Source organism: Sinocyclocheilus anshuiensis, unplaced genomic scaffold (assembly GCF_001515605.1).
Source record: "Sinocyclocheilus anshuiensis isolate Anshui unplaced genomic scaffold, SAMN03320099.WGS_v1.1 scaffold2218, whole genome shotgun sequence".
In the NCBI taxonomy this organism is placed as follows: Eukaryota; Metazoa; Chordata; class Actinopteri; order Cypriniformes; family Cyprinidae; genus Sinocyclocheilus; species Sinocyclocheilus anshuiensis.
This window is the reverse complement of record NW_015558568.1, coordinates 154,875-168,553: the sequence shown is the minus strand read 5'-3', so window position 1 is coordinate 168,553 and position 13,679 is coordinate 154,875. Positions and strand designations below refer to the sequence as shown.

General features: G+C 36.9%; 1 protein-coding gene across 1 annotated transcript in view; it reads right to left on the bottom strand.

Annotated features, from left to right (window-relative positions):
• LOC107679528 (Down syndrome cell adhesion molecule homolog) overlaps positions 1 to 13,679 on the bottom strand; it is a 90,360-nt gene that overhangs the window by 6,696 nt on the left and 69,985 nt on the right. Inside the window, exons 17-31 of the mRNA XM_016475107.1 lie at positions 12,706 to 12,946; positions 12,246 to 12,392; positions 8,813 to 8,968; positions 8,529 to 8,662; positions 8,108 to 8,261; positions 6,270 to 6,387; positions 5,801 to 5,961; positions 5,602 to 5,700; positions 4,093 to 4,281; positions 3,691 to 3,981; positions 3,431 to 3,607; positions 3,209 to 3,239; positions 1,329 to 1,444; positions 1,059 to 1,226; positions 776 to 973 (exon numbers count right to left, since the gene is read on the bottom strand). Of these exons, the coding sequence (XP_016330593.1) occupies positions 776 to 973; positions 1,059 to 1,226; positions 1,329 to 1,444; positions 3,209 to 3,239; positions 3,431 to 3,607; positions 3,691 to 3,981; positions 4,093 to 4,281; positions 5,602 to 5,700; positions 5,801 to 5,961; positions 6,270 to 6,387; positions 8,108 to 8,261; positions 8,529 to 8,662; positions 8,813 to 8,968; positions 12,246 to 12,392; positions 12,706 to 12,946 (2,380 nt within the window). The remainder of the gene's footprint in view (positions 1 to 775; positions 974 to 1,058; positions 1,227 to 1,328; positions 1,445 to 3,208; positions 3,240 to 3,430; positions 3,608 to 3,690; positions 3,982 to 4,092; positions 4,282 to 5,601; positions 5,701 to 5,800; positions 5,962 to 6,269; positions 6,388 to 8,107; positions 8,262 to 8,528; positions 8,663 to 8,812; positions 8,969 to 12,245; positions 12,393 to 12,705; positions 12,947 to 13,679) is intronic.

Genomic DNA, 13,679 nt, shown 5'->3' with positions numbered 1-13,679 from the left:
CAATTTAAAATAACTGTTTTCTATTTTAATATATTTTAAAATGTAATTTATTCCTATGATGGAAAAGCAGAAATTACTCCAGTCTTCAGTGTCACACGATCCTTTAGAAATCCTGAGATTTGGTGCTCAAGAAACATTTCTTATTATTTTTGTGAAAAACATGATGCATTGCTTTTAGGATTCTTTGATGAATATAAAGTAAAAAAAATGTAATTAAAAAAATAATAATAATAAAATAAAAATATTTTGTACCATTATAAAAGTATGTACTGTCACTTTTGAAAGTATTAATTTCTTTCAAAATAAATAAATTAAAATCTTACTGACCCCAAACGTTTGAACAGTATTGTATTTTAATAAAATGCTGATAGATGACTGAAGTTAGATTAATTTTACACATAATATTCTATAGAACTGTCTGTTACAATAAATCTGTTCAGAATTTATTGAATGATTCGATTGAGTCCATAAATATCATGGATGTTCCTGCATGCCATTTATATGCTTTAAAGTGGCTTAAGTATGTAAACATTACTGTTTATTTCTTTGTAGTTTTATATTCATGCATAAAAAAATGTAATACCATTCTTTATGGTGTTCATCATTTTTTTTAAAAACAGCAAGCACATAAATATTAAGAAATATACTAAATATTGTAAAAAGGCTGATAAGATCATTTTAGTACCCAGCTGTAGTCAAGCCAACAAAAAAAGAACCTAACAAAAGCTCAAGATGTACATACAGTGTAGGCTGGTTGTTAGTGTAGCAGACTAACCTGTGTCCTGTGATGGACTGACACTATAGCTGTCGCTTTCTTTGTCCACTGAACCGGCCACTCTGGGTGTTCCCAGCCTCCAGTCCGTGCTGAGAGTGTGGACGGAGACAGGAGGGTGGGGACGATTCAGCGTCCACTGACTGGCATAGCGGTTACGGGCTGCAGGACCAGCTTTAGCTGTACGGCGAGAAGTGGGATCTGGGGATGGTTCCGAAATGCTCGGTTAAACAGTATGATCAAATAGCCACTCTATTATTTATGTGTTAAGAAGTTTCTTTCTTACTCGACAGACTGCTCTTGCTCGTCCCAGGTCGGATGTCAGAGACGTCCACCAGCGGGCCTGTGGCCTGCGATAGAGACTGATAGTGGACAGAGTGCGTAACGGTAGCCGACTTCTGTTTGGCAGTTTCTCCGAAATCGTTATCCGTCAGTAGCACTGTTGATCTGTCGTCTAACAGGGAAGGGAGAGATGGAACTATTAGAGATCCCTATAGTATCATTCTTGCTCAGACAAATGTTTAGGTTTGAATATGGTTCAGCGAACACGACTCACCCACTGTTTCCATGGTGTCTCTCTCTTCGATGAGCAGCTGCGCTCGGGGAATGTCGATGTGCATGCGGAGGGTCTGCTGTTGTTTGTTCATGGTATCTGAAGGCCTTGTGTTCTTACTGGAGGAGAACACAAACAAGCCTGAGAATAACATCTCCACTTATACAAAGTCAGCATGACATGTGAGCCAACAAAGGAATAGTTCATTATTTGCTCACCCACCTATATGATTTTTTTCCTCTGTGGAACACAAAATAAGATATTTTAAAGAATTTCCCAGCTGCAGTTTCAATATAATGTAAGAATATGGTAACCAAGGACTGTCAAACAAAAAAGTCAATGTAAAAGCATCCTAAATCCATAAAATCTTCTGAAGCAACAGCCTTTTGTGGTTTATTCATTACACAAATCTGTTTATTATTGATGAAATTCTCTATAATGTTCTTTAGAACTGTCTGTTACAGTGAATCTGTTCAAAAAGCTGATTCTATTGCTTTGCTTCCGAAGATTTGGAATATAGCGAGTCGTATGAACACCTTGATGGTGCTTTGTAATAAAATGCTGATTGAATTTGATTAGTTTGTGCAGAATATTATTTAGAATGGTCTATTACAGTGAATCTGCTCATGGAAACTGATTCAGAAGATTTGGAATGACAGAAGATTTGGAATATAGTGAGTCATATGACCTACTTGATGCTTTTTAATAAAATGCCAAAAGAGTTTGATTCATTGACGTTAGATACTTTTGTGCATAATTATATCTATTACAGACAGCTCTGGAAAATGAACTATTTGATGGTGATTTTTAACAAAATGCTGATAGAGTTTGATTCATTTGTGCATAAAATTCTTTAGAACTGTCTATTACAGTCAATCTGTTCCAAGAAATTGATTCTAGTGTTTTGTTTAAGAAGATCTGGAATATAGTGAGTTGTATGAACTACTTGGTGCTTGCTTTTTAATACAGTGCTGAGAGAGTTTGATTCATTTGTGCATGAACTGTCCAATACAATGAATCTGTTCAAAGAAACTGATTCTGTTGTTTTGCTTCAGAAGATTTAGCATATGTGACCCTGGACCACAAAACCAGTCATAAGGGTAAATTTTTCGAAATTGAGATTTATACATCATCTGAAAGCTGAATAAATTAGCTTTCCATTGATGTATGGTTTGTTGTTGATAGGACAATATTTGGCCGAGATACAACTATTTGAAAATCTGGAATCTGAGGGTGCAAAAAAATCTAAATATTGAGAAAATCTCCTTTAAAGTTGTCCAAATGAAGTTCTTAGCAATGCATATTACTAATCAAAAATTAAGTTTTAATATATTTACATTAGGAAATTTACAAAATATATTCATGGAACATGATCTTTACTTAATATCCTAATGATTTTTGGCATAAAAGAAAAATCAATAATTTTGACCCATAAAATGTTTTTTTGGCTATTGCTACAAATAAACCCCAGCGACTTAAGACTTTTTAGACAAAAGGTTTTATGGTCTAGGGTCACATATAGTGAGTCATATAAATGACTTAATGGTGCTTTTTAACAGAATGTTGAGTTTGATTCACTTAAGTTTGATCCATTTGTGCATAATATGCTTTGGAACAGTTACAATGAATCTGTTCAAAACACTGATTCTATTGTATGGCTTCAGCAGATTTGGAACAGTGACTCGTATGAACTACTTTTATGATGCTTTTAGTCATTTTGGATCTGAGCAGCTCAGAGATTATTCAAAATATCTTATTTTCTGTTGCATAGACGAAAAAAGATTATATGGTTTTGGAATGAAATGAGGGCGAATAAATGACAAAATTAGAATTTTGGGGTGTTTATGCTTTAAAAAAACGAAACTGAAAATCATCATGTTTACCTCATAAGCATTTCAGCCAAACTCTTTGCATCTGTGGAAAAAACAATAAGCTTTAGTAACATACACTGAAAATGGAACTACTATCGAGTCATGAAAAATAAGGCTGATAGGAGTAAAATCTCAAATGGTAACATATGCTTGTCTGTATTTACGCCTACGAATCTACACCTTCTCTTTGAAAACGCTCTGATCTGTAGCTAAGAGCTGTGAAAACCATCTGACCCCTGAGCCGCTTCAGCCTCTGCTCTCTCCTCCTCCTCCTCAGCACCATCAGCAGGACGAAGAGCAGCACCATTCCCACCAAAATGCAAGAGATCGTCACCATCATCTTCATCCCCTCGTTGCTGGCTTTCTTCACCGGGTTCTTCACCGCCGTCTTCACCAGCGGAGGAATGGTGCCTTTTGAAAACACATTTAATATTTTAAAGCGCAAACAAATAATTCAAATTTATTGTAAAGGTGATCCATCAAACTTCGCTTACTGCCGTTGTAGTTCAAAGTAGCAAATTTGACACGTTTCTCAGCCAACCCCGCGCTGTTGTACACCTTCATCTGCAATTCGTACCAAGTGGCTTCCTGCAGGTCCTGGAGGTTGAAGTTCTTCGTAAGAGACGTGCGCTTCACTTTGGTCCACACGGGGCTGTCCAATTGACGGTATTCCAGAGTGAAGGAGGTGATTGGACAACCACCATCATTCCAGCCAATCAGGTTGAGTTTGACACATGTTCCGTTAATGCTATTAAACAGCTCCTGCTCTTTGGAGAACTGTGGCTCTGTGATGGGTGAAGACGATGAAGGAGAACAGGAAGGGTGTTCGTGATCACTACTTTGAACAATTACACACAATTATTTGAGAAATTGGGTTTACAGAACAAAATGCACACCTTTCCCATGAGTCTTTGCTTCAATTATCTCACTGATTCGGCCTGGACCAACAGCATTCTGGGCCGTTAGTGTGAACTTGTACCAGGTGCCACAGTTGAGGTTCTCCAGACGGTAGGAACGCTCGCTAGGACTAATGGAAATACTTCCCCACTTCTCACTGTTGTCCTCTGAGTATTGCAGAATATATCCTGCATGAAGACAGACACGGAATTAATTCATAAAAACAAATCTTTGTTTTGAATTTATTTGATTATTTAGGATTGACTGTCATTTTCAAGCAATGCAATTGGATCCATTTGTTCAATGCACTTTATATCCAGCTCATCCACATCAGTTGCTATAGTAATGACTTCATCCGAGTTGTTTTCTTCCACACCGAGTTGCTGTCAGTGTGACAATGGAGGACGGATTCATTGTAGACATTGCTGTATTTTACGCATTTAAACATGTTGTGTCTGTAAGTGCACACCCATTTTCAGGTGCCACTTTATATTTAATTTACTAATGCAGAATGACATGCAGTTTAAGTTTCATATTCTGACATCATGATATGAGGGATTTTACAGTATATCACTCTAATGGCAGTTATATCAAATTGGTTTATATTTACATTACTGTTAAAAAGTTTGTGGGCGATAAGATGTTTTAATGTTCTGAAGAAGTCTCTTATGCTTACCAAGGCTGTATTTATTTAATCAAACATACAGTAAAACAGTACTATTGTTAAATATTATTACAATTTCAAAAAAAAATATTTTTATATGTAAATTATTCTTGTAATGCAAAGCGGAATTTTCAGCAGGCAGTCTTCAGTTTCACACGATCCATCAGAAATCATTCAAATATGCAGATTTTCTGCTGAAAAATTTCTTATTACTAAAGTTGAATACAGTTGTGCTGCTTAATATTTTTATGGAAACCATGATACATTTTTTATGCTTCTTTGTTGAATAAAAGTACTAATTTCTTTCAAAAACAAACAACTTTTGAATAACATTTCTTTCTTATTATTCTGAATTTGATGGATACCAAACCAAATGGCCAGATTATTCATAAATAAATCCGTCAGTGCAAAAACTGATTCAGATTATGTAATAACAGAGTTTAAAAACAAAAACTAATTACGATGAAATGATAGTTTAGGCTCTAAATTCTGTTTGGATGAGCCACATTCAAAGCTTCAAGCCTGTAGGTACACAACTGTGATCACACATTAATTAAATTTTATATTAATTTAAGGGAAAATATCTGATTTGAATTGGATTTTAAACCACCCATGAATGTGTGGACTGGGTTGAATGTTAAATAATGTAAAAATGTTAAAAACACAATATATATATATATTTTTTTGCCATTCCCGCTACAAAAACGAAACCGATTTTAATACAATATGCCAAAAAAAAAAAAAAAAAAAGATTTTTGCATCATGATCAGTTGAAAGATAGAACACAGTTTTATTCTCTTTTTTTCTGTTTTGTTTTTCTCTGCTGAAGGTGGAAGCGGCTCACCTCTAATGGAGCTTCCACCGTTGTCTCCTGGTATCCAGGACACAGTAATGGATGTGGTGGTTGTCTTGGTCACAGTGAGTCGAGGTTGGTCAGGGGGGACTGAAGATGATATTTATACAGTGAGAAACACTGCGTAATAACTGACACATTGAGGAGGCTATACAGAAAGGGCCCATCCTGCCCGACTCTCACACCTCACCTTGAACCTGAAGGTTCAGAATTATTTCGTCCGTTCCCCAGTTATTGCTAGCGACACACGTGTAATACCCAGAATCCTCTGCTTTCACAGTCTTAATGACGAAGCTGCCATTTCCATGGATACTGCGTCTTCCATCAATGACCGCAGGGGCCGGGCTCCCGCTGACGAGAAACAATATGAATCGTCAATGAGAGGGGCAGAGTTTGACATTTCCCAGCATTCCCCAGTGACTGATTCTACTCATAGGTATTCAGATGCTTGTGTTTGCTCTTAATGAAAGGCTAGAGCTGCACTGCAGTATGTTCTTCACTATAAAACTGAACTCAGCATACACTGTTATAATACTGAACTCAGCATACATTGTTAGCATGTTTGCCTTAAATCACATGCTCATACTCATGTTAATATTGTTTTTGAGAGTGTATGTTCTGTACATTCTTGTCTGTGCCCATGAAATAGGTTTATTTACCTCTCTTTCAGCCATTTAATGGCAGGAGGCGGATCTCCGACCGCCCTGCAGGGTAAAATAACATCCCTCATCCATGGTGTTGTAACAGTACCACTGAAGGTGAGGATTTTGGCAGGAGCTGTTTAAAAACATTAAAAAACACCACAATATTAAAATAACACCACAATTGATTATTTTATTGATTTTATGAAAGCTTAACATCTCACAATTTTGGTGTAGAACACAAACATTGCAAATTACACCATCTTACACTACCATTCAAAAGTTTGGGGTCAGTATTTTAATTTATTTATTTAAGTTGCTACATTAGATAGCAGAATATTTTCTCCTCAAATGCTGTTTATTTCATAGAAAGACACAAAATATTTCATTAAAATGTGTTTAAAAGAATGACCGGGAAGGGAAATTAATTACAAATTACACTGAGTTAAAAGTCATTGCAAAAATGGCTCAGAAAAGTGAAGTTAGATTTGCTAAAAGCTCCTGCAGCGTTTGTTCGCAGATGCCAGTTGGTTTTATTTTTTATTTTATTTATTTATTTTGTACGGCAATGACATTCAGGGCCCTCTTTTAATGATCTAAGTGCATGGTCTAAAGCAGTGGTTCCCAACCCTGGTCCTGGAGGCACCCCAACGCTGCACGTTTTGAATGTCTCCTTAATCAAACTCACCTGATTCAGGTCATCAGCTCATTAGTAGAGACTCCAAGACCTGAAATTGGTGTGTCAGAGAAAGGAGACATGCAAAATGTGCAGCGTTGGGGTGCCTCCAGGACCAGGGTTGGGAACCACTGGTCTAAAGCGCACGGCGCAATTGTGCTTAGGGCGTGACCGAATCCACGTGCCCGGCACATTGTCTAAAAGGGTTGTCCCTATTCTCTTAATGAGTAATGGGTGTGTTTTGGGCGTAACGTGCCATAAACAAATCAGAGTCTCATCTCCCATTCCCTTTAAAAGCCAGTTGCGCTCGCGCCATAGCGGATTCGCTATTTACATGGCGGAATTTACAAGCGGAAAAACTGAACGCTTCTCTAGTGAGGGAACGGATCTGCTCGTGCGCGTGATTCTGATACATGCAAAGACTATCCATTATGACATGTAGGCATTTTTATATGTATGTACACAATAATAATAATTTACATTTTAATCCTTTAATTTTAAATTTTTAAAAATGTTTGTTTGCTGCTGCGCATCCCTGTGTGTGTAATAAGCAAAGTGTATTGTGCATTGTGCACCCGCCTATAGGCGCATATTACTAACGCGCTCTTTAAATAACAAAAAAATAAATATTGCGTCAAGACTTTAGACCAGGTTTTTGTTGGTCAACGGCGCAGTCTATTTCAGCTGCCTCGAAATAGCAATGCGCCAGCAATGCGCCTGAACCTCGTTTTCAGACCAGCACGCCCATGGGCGCACAAATGCGCGCAAATGCATTTGCTATTTAAACAACGTGGCGCAGGACATGAAAATGACAACTGCGTCGGGCTGAAACTAGCAAAAAAACACTTGGCGCCGCATTGCACTGGGTGTATGATAGGGCCCTCAGATGTTTTAAAATGTGTCCCCCATAAAGTCTCTCAATACTTTGAAGACACTGTATATTTCAACATATTTTTCCGCATACTTTGGTACACTATGACATATTTTTGGATCTGAAGATACTCATGGCTTATTGGCATGCTCCTAATGGGAAGGCCCAAAAGAACTCAAAATACAACTAATTACTCCAGAATGGGTGTGTCCCCCACATTTACAGAATGGCTGAATTTAACTTAAAAACATCCCCCTAAAACCAAAGACCAGCTGCTTTGCTTCTGAAGAACAAAGGTAATCGACTCACCTTTGGCCAGAGGTTCCACGGTGATGACATCACTGCTGTTCCCCCGGCCGGCCGCAGTCACCGCCATCACCCAGATGCTGTACTTCCTGTTGCGACTGAGATTGTGAACCCGGTACAGGAATTCATCTGGGGCCACTTCAAACTCACTGACCACCTGAACGAGACCCAAAACAAATGATTGATGGTTAGTCCTTGTTGTGTCTTCCATCGGTTGACAGATTAACAGGTCGACAGCATCACAATTTGCGTCACATAGTTCTCATATTAATTAGGAAAGGAGAAGCTATATAAACATCACCTTTAGCTCCATGGCACAGTTCTGGCTCTGTGCTAAAATGCTTTGCACTCCCACACGCTTTTTAACACTGACTTAATAGCCAGCCTGATATCTCTCCTGTTAGTATGAGAGCAGTAGTCTTACCGTGGGATACGAGCTGGAACAGAAGACTGTGTATTTCCTAATGACACCATTCAGCTTCAGCGGAGGGAGCCAAGAAACATACACCACAGACCTGGAGGCTGCAGCTGCCTTCACCCCGCCAGGCGGACCTGGCACTGCAGAAAAAAGATTCAGGCAGTTTGGAGAGATCTTTACTAACTTTTTAACAGATTGGCAAACAGAAGGACAGAATTTGACAGTAGTGACGTTCCACAACAGAAGATCTTTTTTGCATGACTGAAAGAATGGATGTCTGTCAGTCGTACCGTCCTCTTTGGTGCGGATGTAGATCTGGTCGCTGCGTACTCCGTCTCCTGCTCTGGTGAAGGCCAGCACCTGGATACTGTAGTTGGTGTATTTCTCCAGACCCTCCAGCTCCAGCTGGGCCTTCTGGGTAGTGACGTTTCTGATTTCCCCTAGTTCTGTATAAACAACAAAACTTTACAATCTTTCTTAAGACTCGCTGTCAACTGATATAGTAAGCACAATACTACTGAGTGACAGCCAATGAGATTTCTAAAATTAAGTGAACATTGATATTATACAATATTTATTGTAAATTCAAAAAAAAAGAAAAGAAGAAGGCTTTGCAAAGGAATTGCAAATTTAACCCTGTAATGTCTGACAGAAATAAAAGTAATAAAAATGCACTTTTATAAAATAGAAAAGTGTACTGAACCTTTAGACAAAATATAAAAAGAAAATGTAAACATTCATAGATCATATTTGATACACCAGGCTTTTATAGATTATGGAGCTCACACTCGAGAAAAAAACTCCTCAATTTTATTCAAAGGCCCAAATTAAGCAAAGATATTTCTATTATATTAAAAGGCTTTTGCCCAGCGATAATACCATACTGGTGTGAAATTATGATATTGTGGCAAAACCGGAGAGAAGGTCAAAAAATTTGGTCATATAAAATAAACTATTGAATCACTGTTGCTGGTGCAAAAAGGTGCTCGGGATAGTTCACCTAAAAATGAAAATTCTATAATCATTTACTCACATAAAAATATATATATTTTGAAGAATGTTGTTAACAAAACAGTTGCTGAGGGATGTGTGAGAATAGCCGACTAGTAGACTAAATGGAACCGCTGCTGCTAGTCGACATTGGAAATACTAGTCAACTTGTCGAAATTTAATCATTTTAATATTACTTTTTTAAAAATAATACACTATTTTGAAAAGTGGATATCTAGAACAGATAACAAATTAATTTCATTTCACCTCAAACCTTGCATACATGCATTTTTTTTGTGTCACTCGGTGCCTGCTCAGAAATGTCGGCTTGGAAGACAAGCCATCTAAAGTCTTTGGACAAGCAAGGTATGGGAGCGTATTTACTGGTTTAAAGGGGGAAACATTATGAATGAAAAGGAACTGACTTTAGAAAGATTTATTTGACATTTTTATTTTGTTATCTTCGTATAATGCCTGATAAAATAAGTGTTTATCAGCGCAGCAACCATGGTAACCGCTGTGTTTCTGCTTGTCCAAAAGCACCACCTAAAGTCAGAGAGTGAATTTGCATTTTCATTCAGCGCGTCTGCTGCTTTTGTTGCCGTCAGTGTTGTAAATTTTAACGGTTTGATGGAAAATAAGTTCAGTCATAAGAAGTCTCGGGATAGATTGTAAAATCTTTATTAATGTAAATAGAATGGGCATAGGTTTGGTCTCGGCGGACTAGATCTGCTACGCTGCTGCTGCAGAGCAAGTAGATTTGCTTCTGCTAAATGCTCGGATCATAAACATAAACATGCTGCTGCTGCTAAAGAAAGGAAAATCCCTGTAGCAGATCTAGGCAGGTGGTGCTGGGGAGGTGGTGGGCTAGGATGAGGACACGCATAGCGCGCAGACATAGCATTCAGAATCAGAATCAGAATCAGAATGAGCTTTATTGCCAGGTATGTTTACACATACGAGGAATTTGTTTTCGTGACAGAAGCTTCCACAGTGTAACAGAATGACAGTGACAGAACAAAAAACACAGATAATAAAAAATAAAAAAAATTTATTGAATACGTCCTGGTTATATAGGTAAACGGTAATGAGTATGTGAATCCGATTGGCTGGGAACATTGAATTGAATGAATCAATTAGAATGCGAGTAGAGTTTTATGGCTGAACTATTCATAACAACTTGAATAATAAGGTATCTGGAATTATTTGACTGTTTGATTCATAGATTAATTATTCCAAAAGGTTACAAAATTTCCATTTAAACAACTTATTAGTTGTAGTGCACAACGCTATTGCTGATAGCATTTGACTTCCATAGTAGGGAAAAAAAATATTATGGAAGTCGATGACAACCAGCAACTGTTTGGTTATCAACATTGTTCAAAATATCTTTTGTGTTCAACAAAAGAAACAAACTCATACAGGTTTGGAACAACATGAGGTCACTCATTATTGATTGAACTTCTGAGTTAGTCAAAATAATAATATGATAGAAAAATATCAAATGTATGATATGACTTCAACAGTTCTTTCGCCAGGAATCTGTCATTGTATAGTTAAATAATGAACAATGCACACCCATGAAGGATATAGGGCAGACACTGAGACTGTCTGCAGCTATCCAGCAAAGTTGCAGGTTTCAAATCTTTAATGTCTCCATTTTTTCCTGCTATCTATAATTCCTTTAGCACTCTAGCTGCTGCTGCTGCTGTTGGATGGAAAAGAGCTGCTGTCTTTTGCTGCTTGGTGCTTTGTCCCCGAGTTGCCCGGGCTGAATTCTGCTGCTTCATAATAAGGCAATTTATAAGCAAACAGGTCCTGGAAAGAGCCGGATTGACATAATGTGTGCTTTGAGTTTGTTCTACTGAGCACAAGTTGATCGAGAGCCATAAAGCAGCCAATTAAACAGGTGTGCAGAATGTGTTATGTTGCTCTCTGGTTTGTGTGCCACAGCGCTGAGTGATCGATTAACTAACCTCACAGTCTAAATCACTCATGAGAGGCCTATTCAGACAACTGACTGGCACAACACTTATGAAAAGAGACTATTGCTGAATTGCAAAATGCGTGTACTGCATTGGGGATAGTGTAGTATGTATTTCAGTATGTCGGTACTAGACATAAAATTGCATATTGGTACTACAGAGCCCTTGCATAGATGCATGTATTGATATCAGAGACCAGGTTGTGGATAACATTATCCTAAAAAGCATACTTTAAAATTTGAAAATAGCATGCTAATGTGCTATGATTTGGGATGCAATATTAATCTGTCACACTATATAGTATACACTATATAATATACCTTTTCAACTGGGAATTATTCCTCTTTAAGCCAAAATAAACTTAATACCAATATGCATAAAGCCTATTTGTGAATATTGAAATTCAGTTCCTTTTGGCTTTAAAAGGAAAAATTCCCAGTTGAAAAGGTATATTCTGCCCCCTAGTGGTCCATGGATGCAAAATGTGTATAATAATAATAATAGTTATATATAATAATATATCTCTATAATCTCTCACTTTATATATAATAATGTATCCATCTAAAATATATATATATACTTCATTATATTATATTATTATATAAATATTAAATATATTTATGAAAATTCAAATTTTATGGACTATATCCTAAGCTATTTTAGCATAATATAAGATGCTTCTAACTAATGCTATTCTGAAACGAATGCTATTTCAGGCACATTAAACTCATTAGGGTCTGAGCTGTACCTCCGTCTAGTAGATTGGCCCAGTAGATGATACGGAAACCCTGTAGAACGCCGTTGAGAGCTTCCCTGGACGGAGTCTGCCAGTACAAAGAGATGCTTTCAGGGGAAGCAGCGGTGGCCACAACCTTCTCTGGAGCTCTGCTAGGTACTGAGAACACAAGAGAAATATAGAAAAAATAATCTCATAAATAGCCTAATTACTCATTGGCTCAGAATGTGTACAGTAGGTGTGAAAGAAACTGAAATTGATGAATTAACTTGAATTGGGTTGACAGTCCTAACAGAAGTTTCAAGCACTGTAAACATTTCCAGTATCCACTAGATGGCAGCAAATATTACAAATGTGCTTGGTGAATATCATGGTATTTTTGATGGTTGGTTTAAAAAAAAAAAAAAAAGTAAAGCTATTACATTGAGGGACTAAAATTTGCTGCATCATGTGAATGATTACAATGGCTTACCATCTTCCATTGTTGTGGCCCGGACTTCACTGGAAGCAGGTCCCGGACCGGCACTGTTACTGGCCTGCACCACCACCTCATACTCTGTGAACTTCTTCAGGTTGTTGAGGCTCAGGGACTCTGTCTCTCCCGTGGCCTCCATGCTGATGCAGACGAACTGGTGACTGCCGTTTATGGAGTGCTCTCGATGGCACACCTGATACCCCCTGATCACACCATTCTGGAGATGTTTCAGCGGTGCCTGCAGATGATGAAATGATAGTGTTTATAAGCAAGACCTCAGATATTGGCATGTACTCTTAATTGGCATCCATGGAACCTTTCTATTCCACAAACGTTTGTTAAATAATAAAAATGTTGTTCACGCAAGGGGAAAAAAAAGGTTATTTTAAGAAATGATCAATGAAAGGTTCTTTGGGGAATCAAAAATGGTTCTTCTTTAGCATTGCTGTGAAAACCCCACTTCTGGAACCTAATTAAGAGTGTACACCTATATATATATATATATATATATATATATAGTCACATAAATATAAAGTGCAAAAACAAACAACAACAAAAACATTAATCAAAAATACATATTCTTATATCCAATGGTTAAACACTATCTATAAAATAATAATAATAATAATAATAAAAAAATACCACTTAAAAAGTTTGGACTGAATTTGTTTCATTTATGCCTGCATTTGTGGTTTATGTTTATATACTTGAAATTATTTTTGTAGTCAAATATATTTCAATATAATATCAATTTCTTTATCAAACTACCATTTAAATAATATTAGTAAATAAAATAAAATAATAATAAAAAAACATACACATTGCATTTTATATAGTTTGTTCATTTATTTATTTTAGTAATATAAATGTTAAATATTATAAATAATTATAATAAAACAAATAACCAATTTTATATACATAAAATAAACATTATATATTTATTAATAAATTGGTTGAAATGAGTTTTTCAG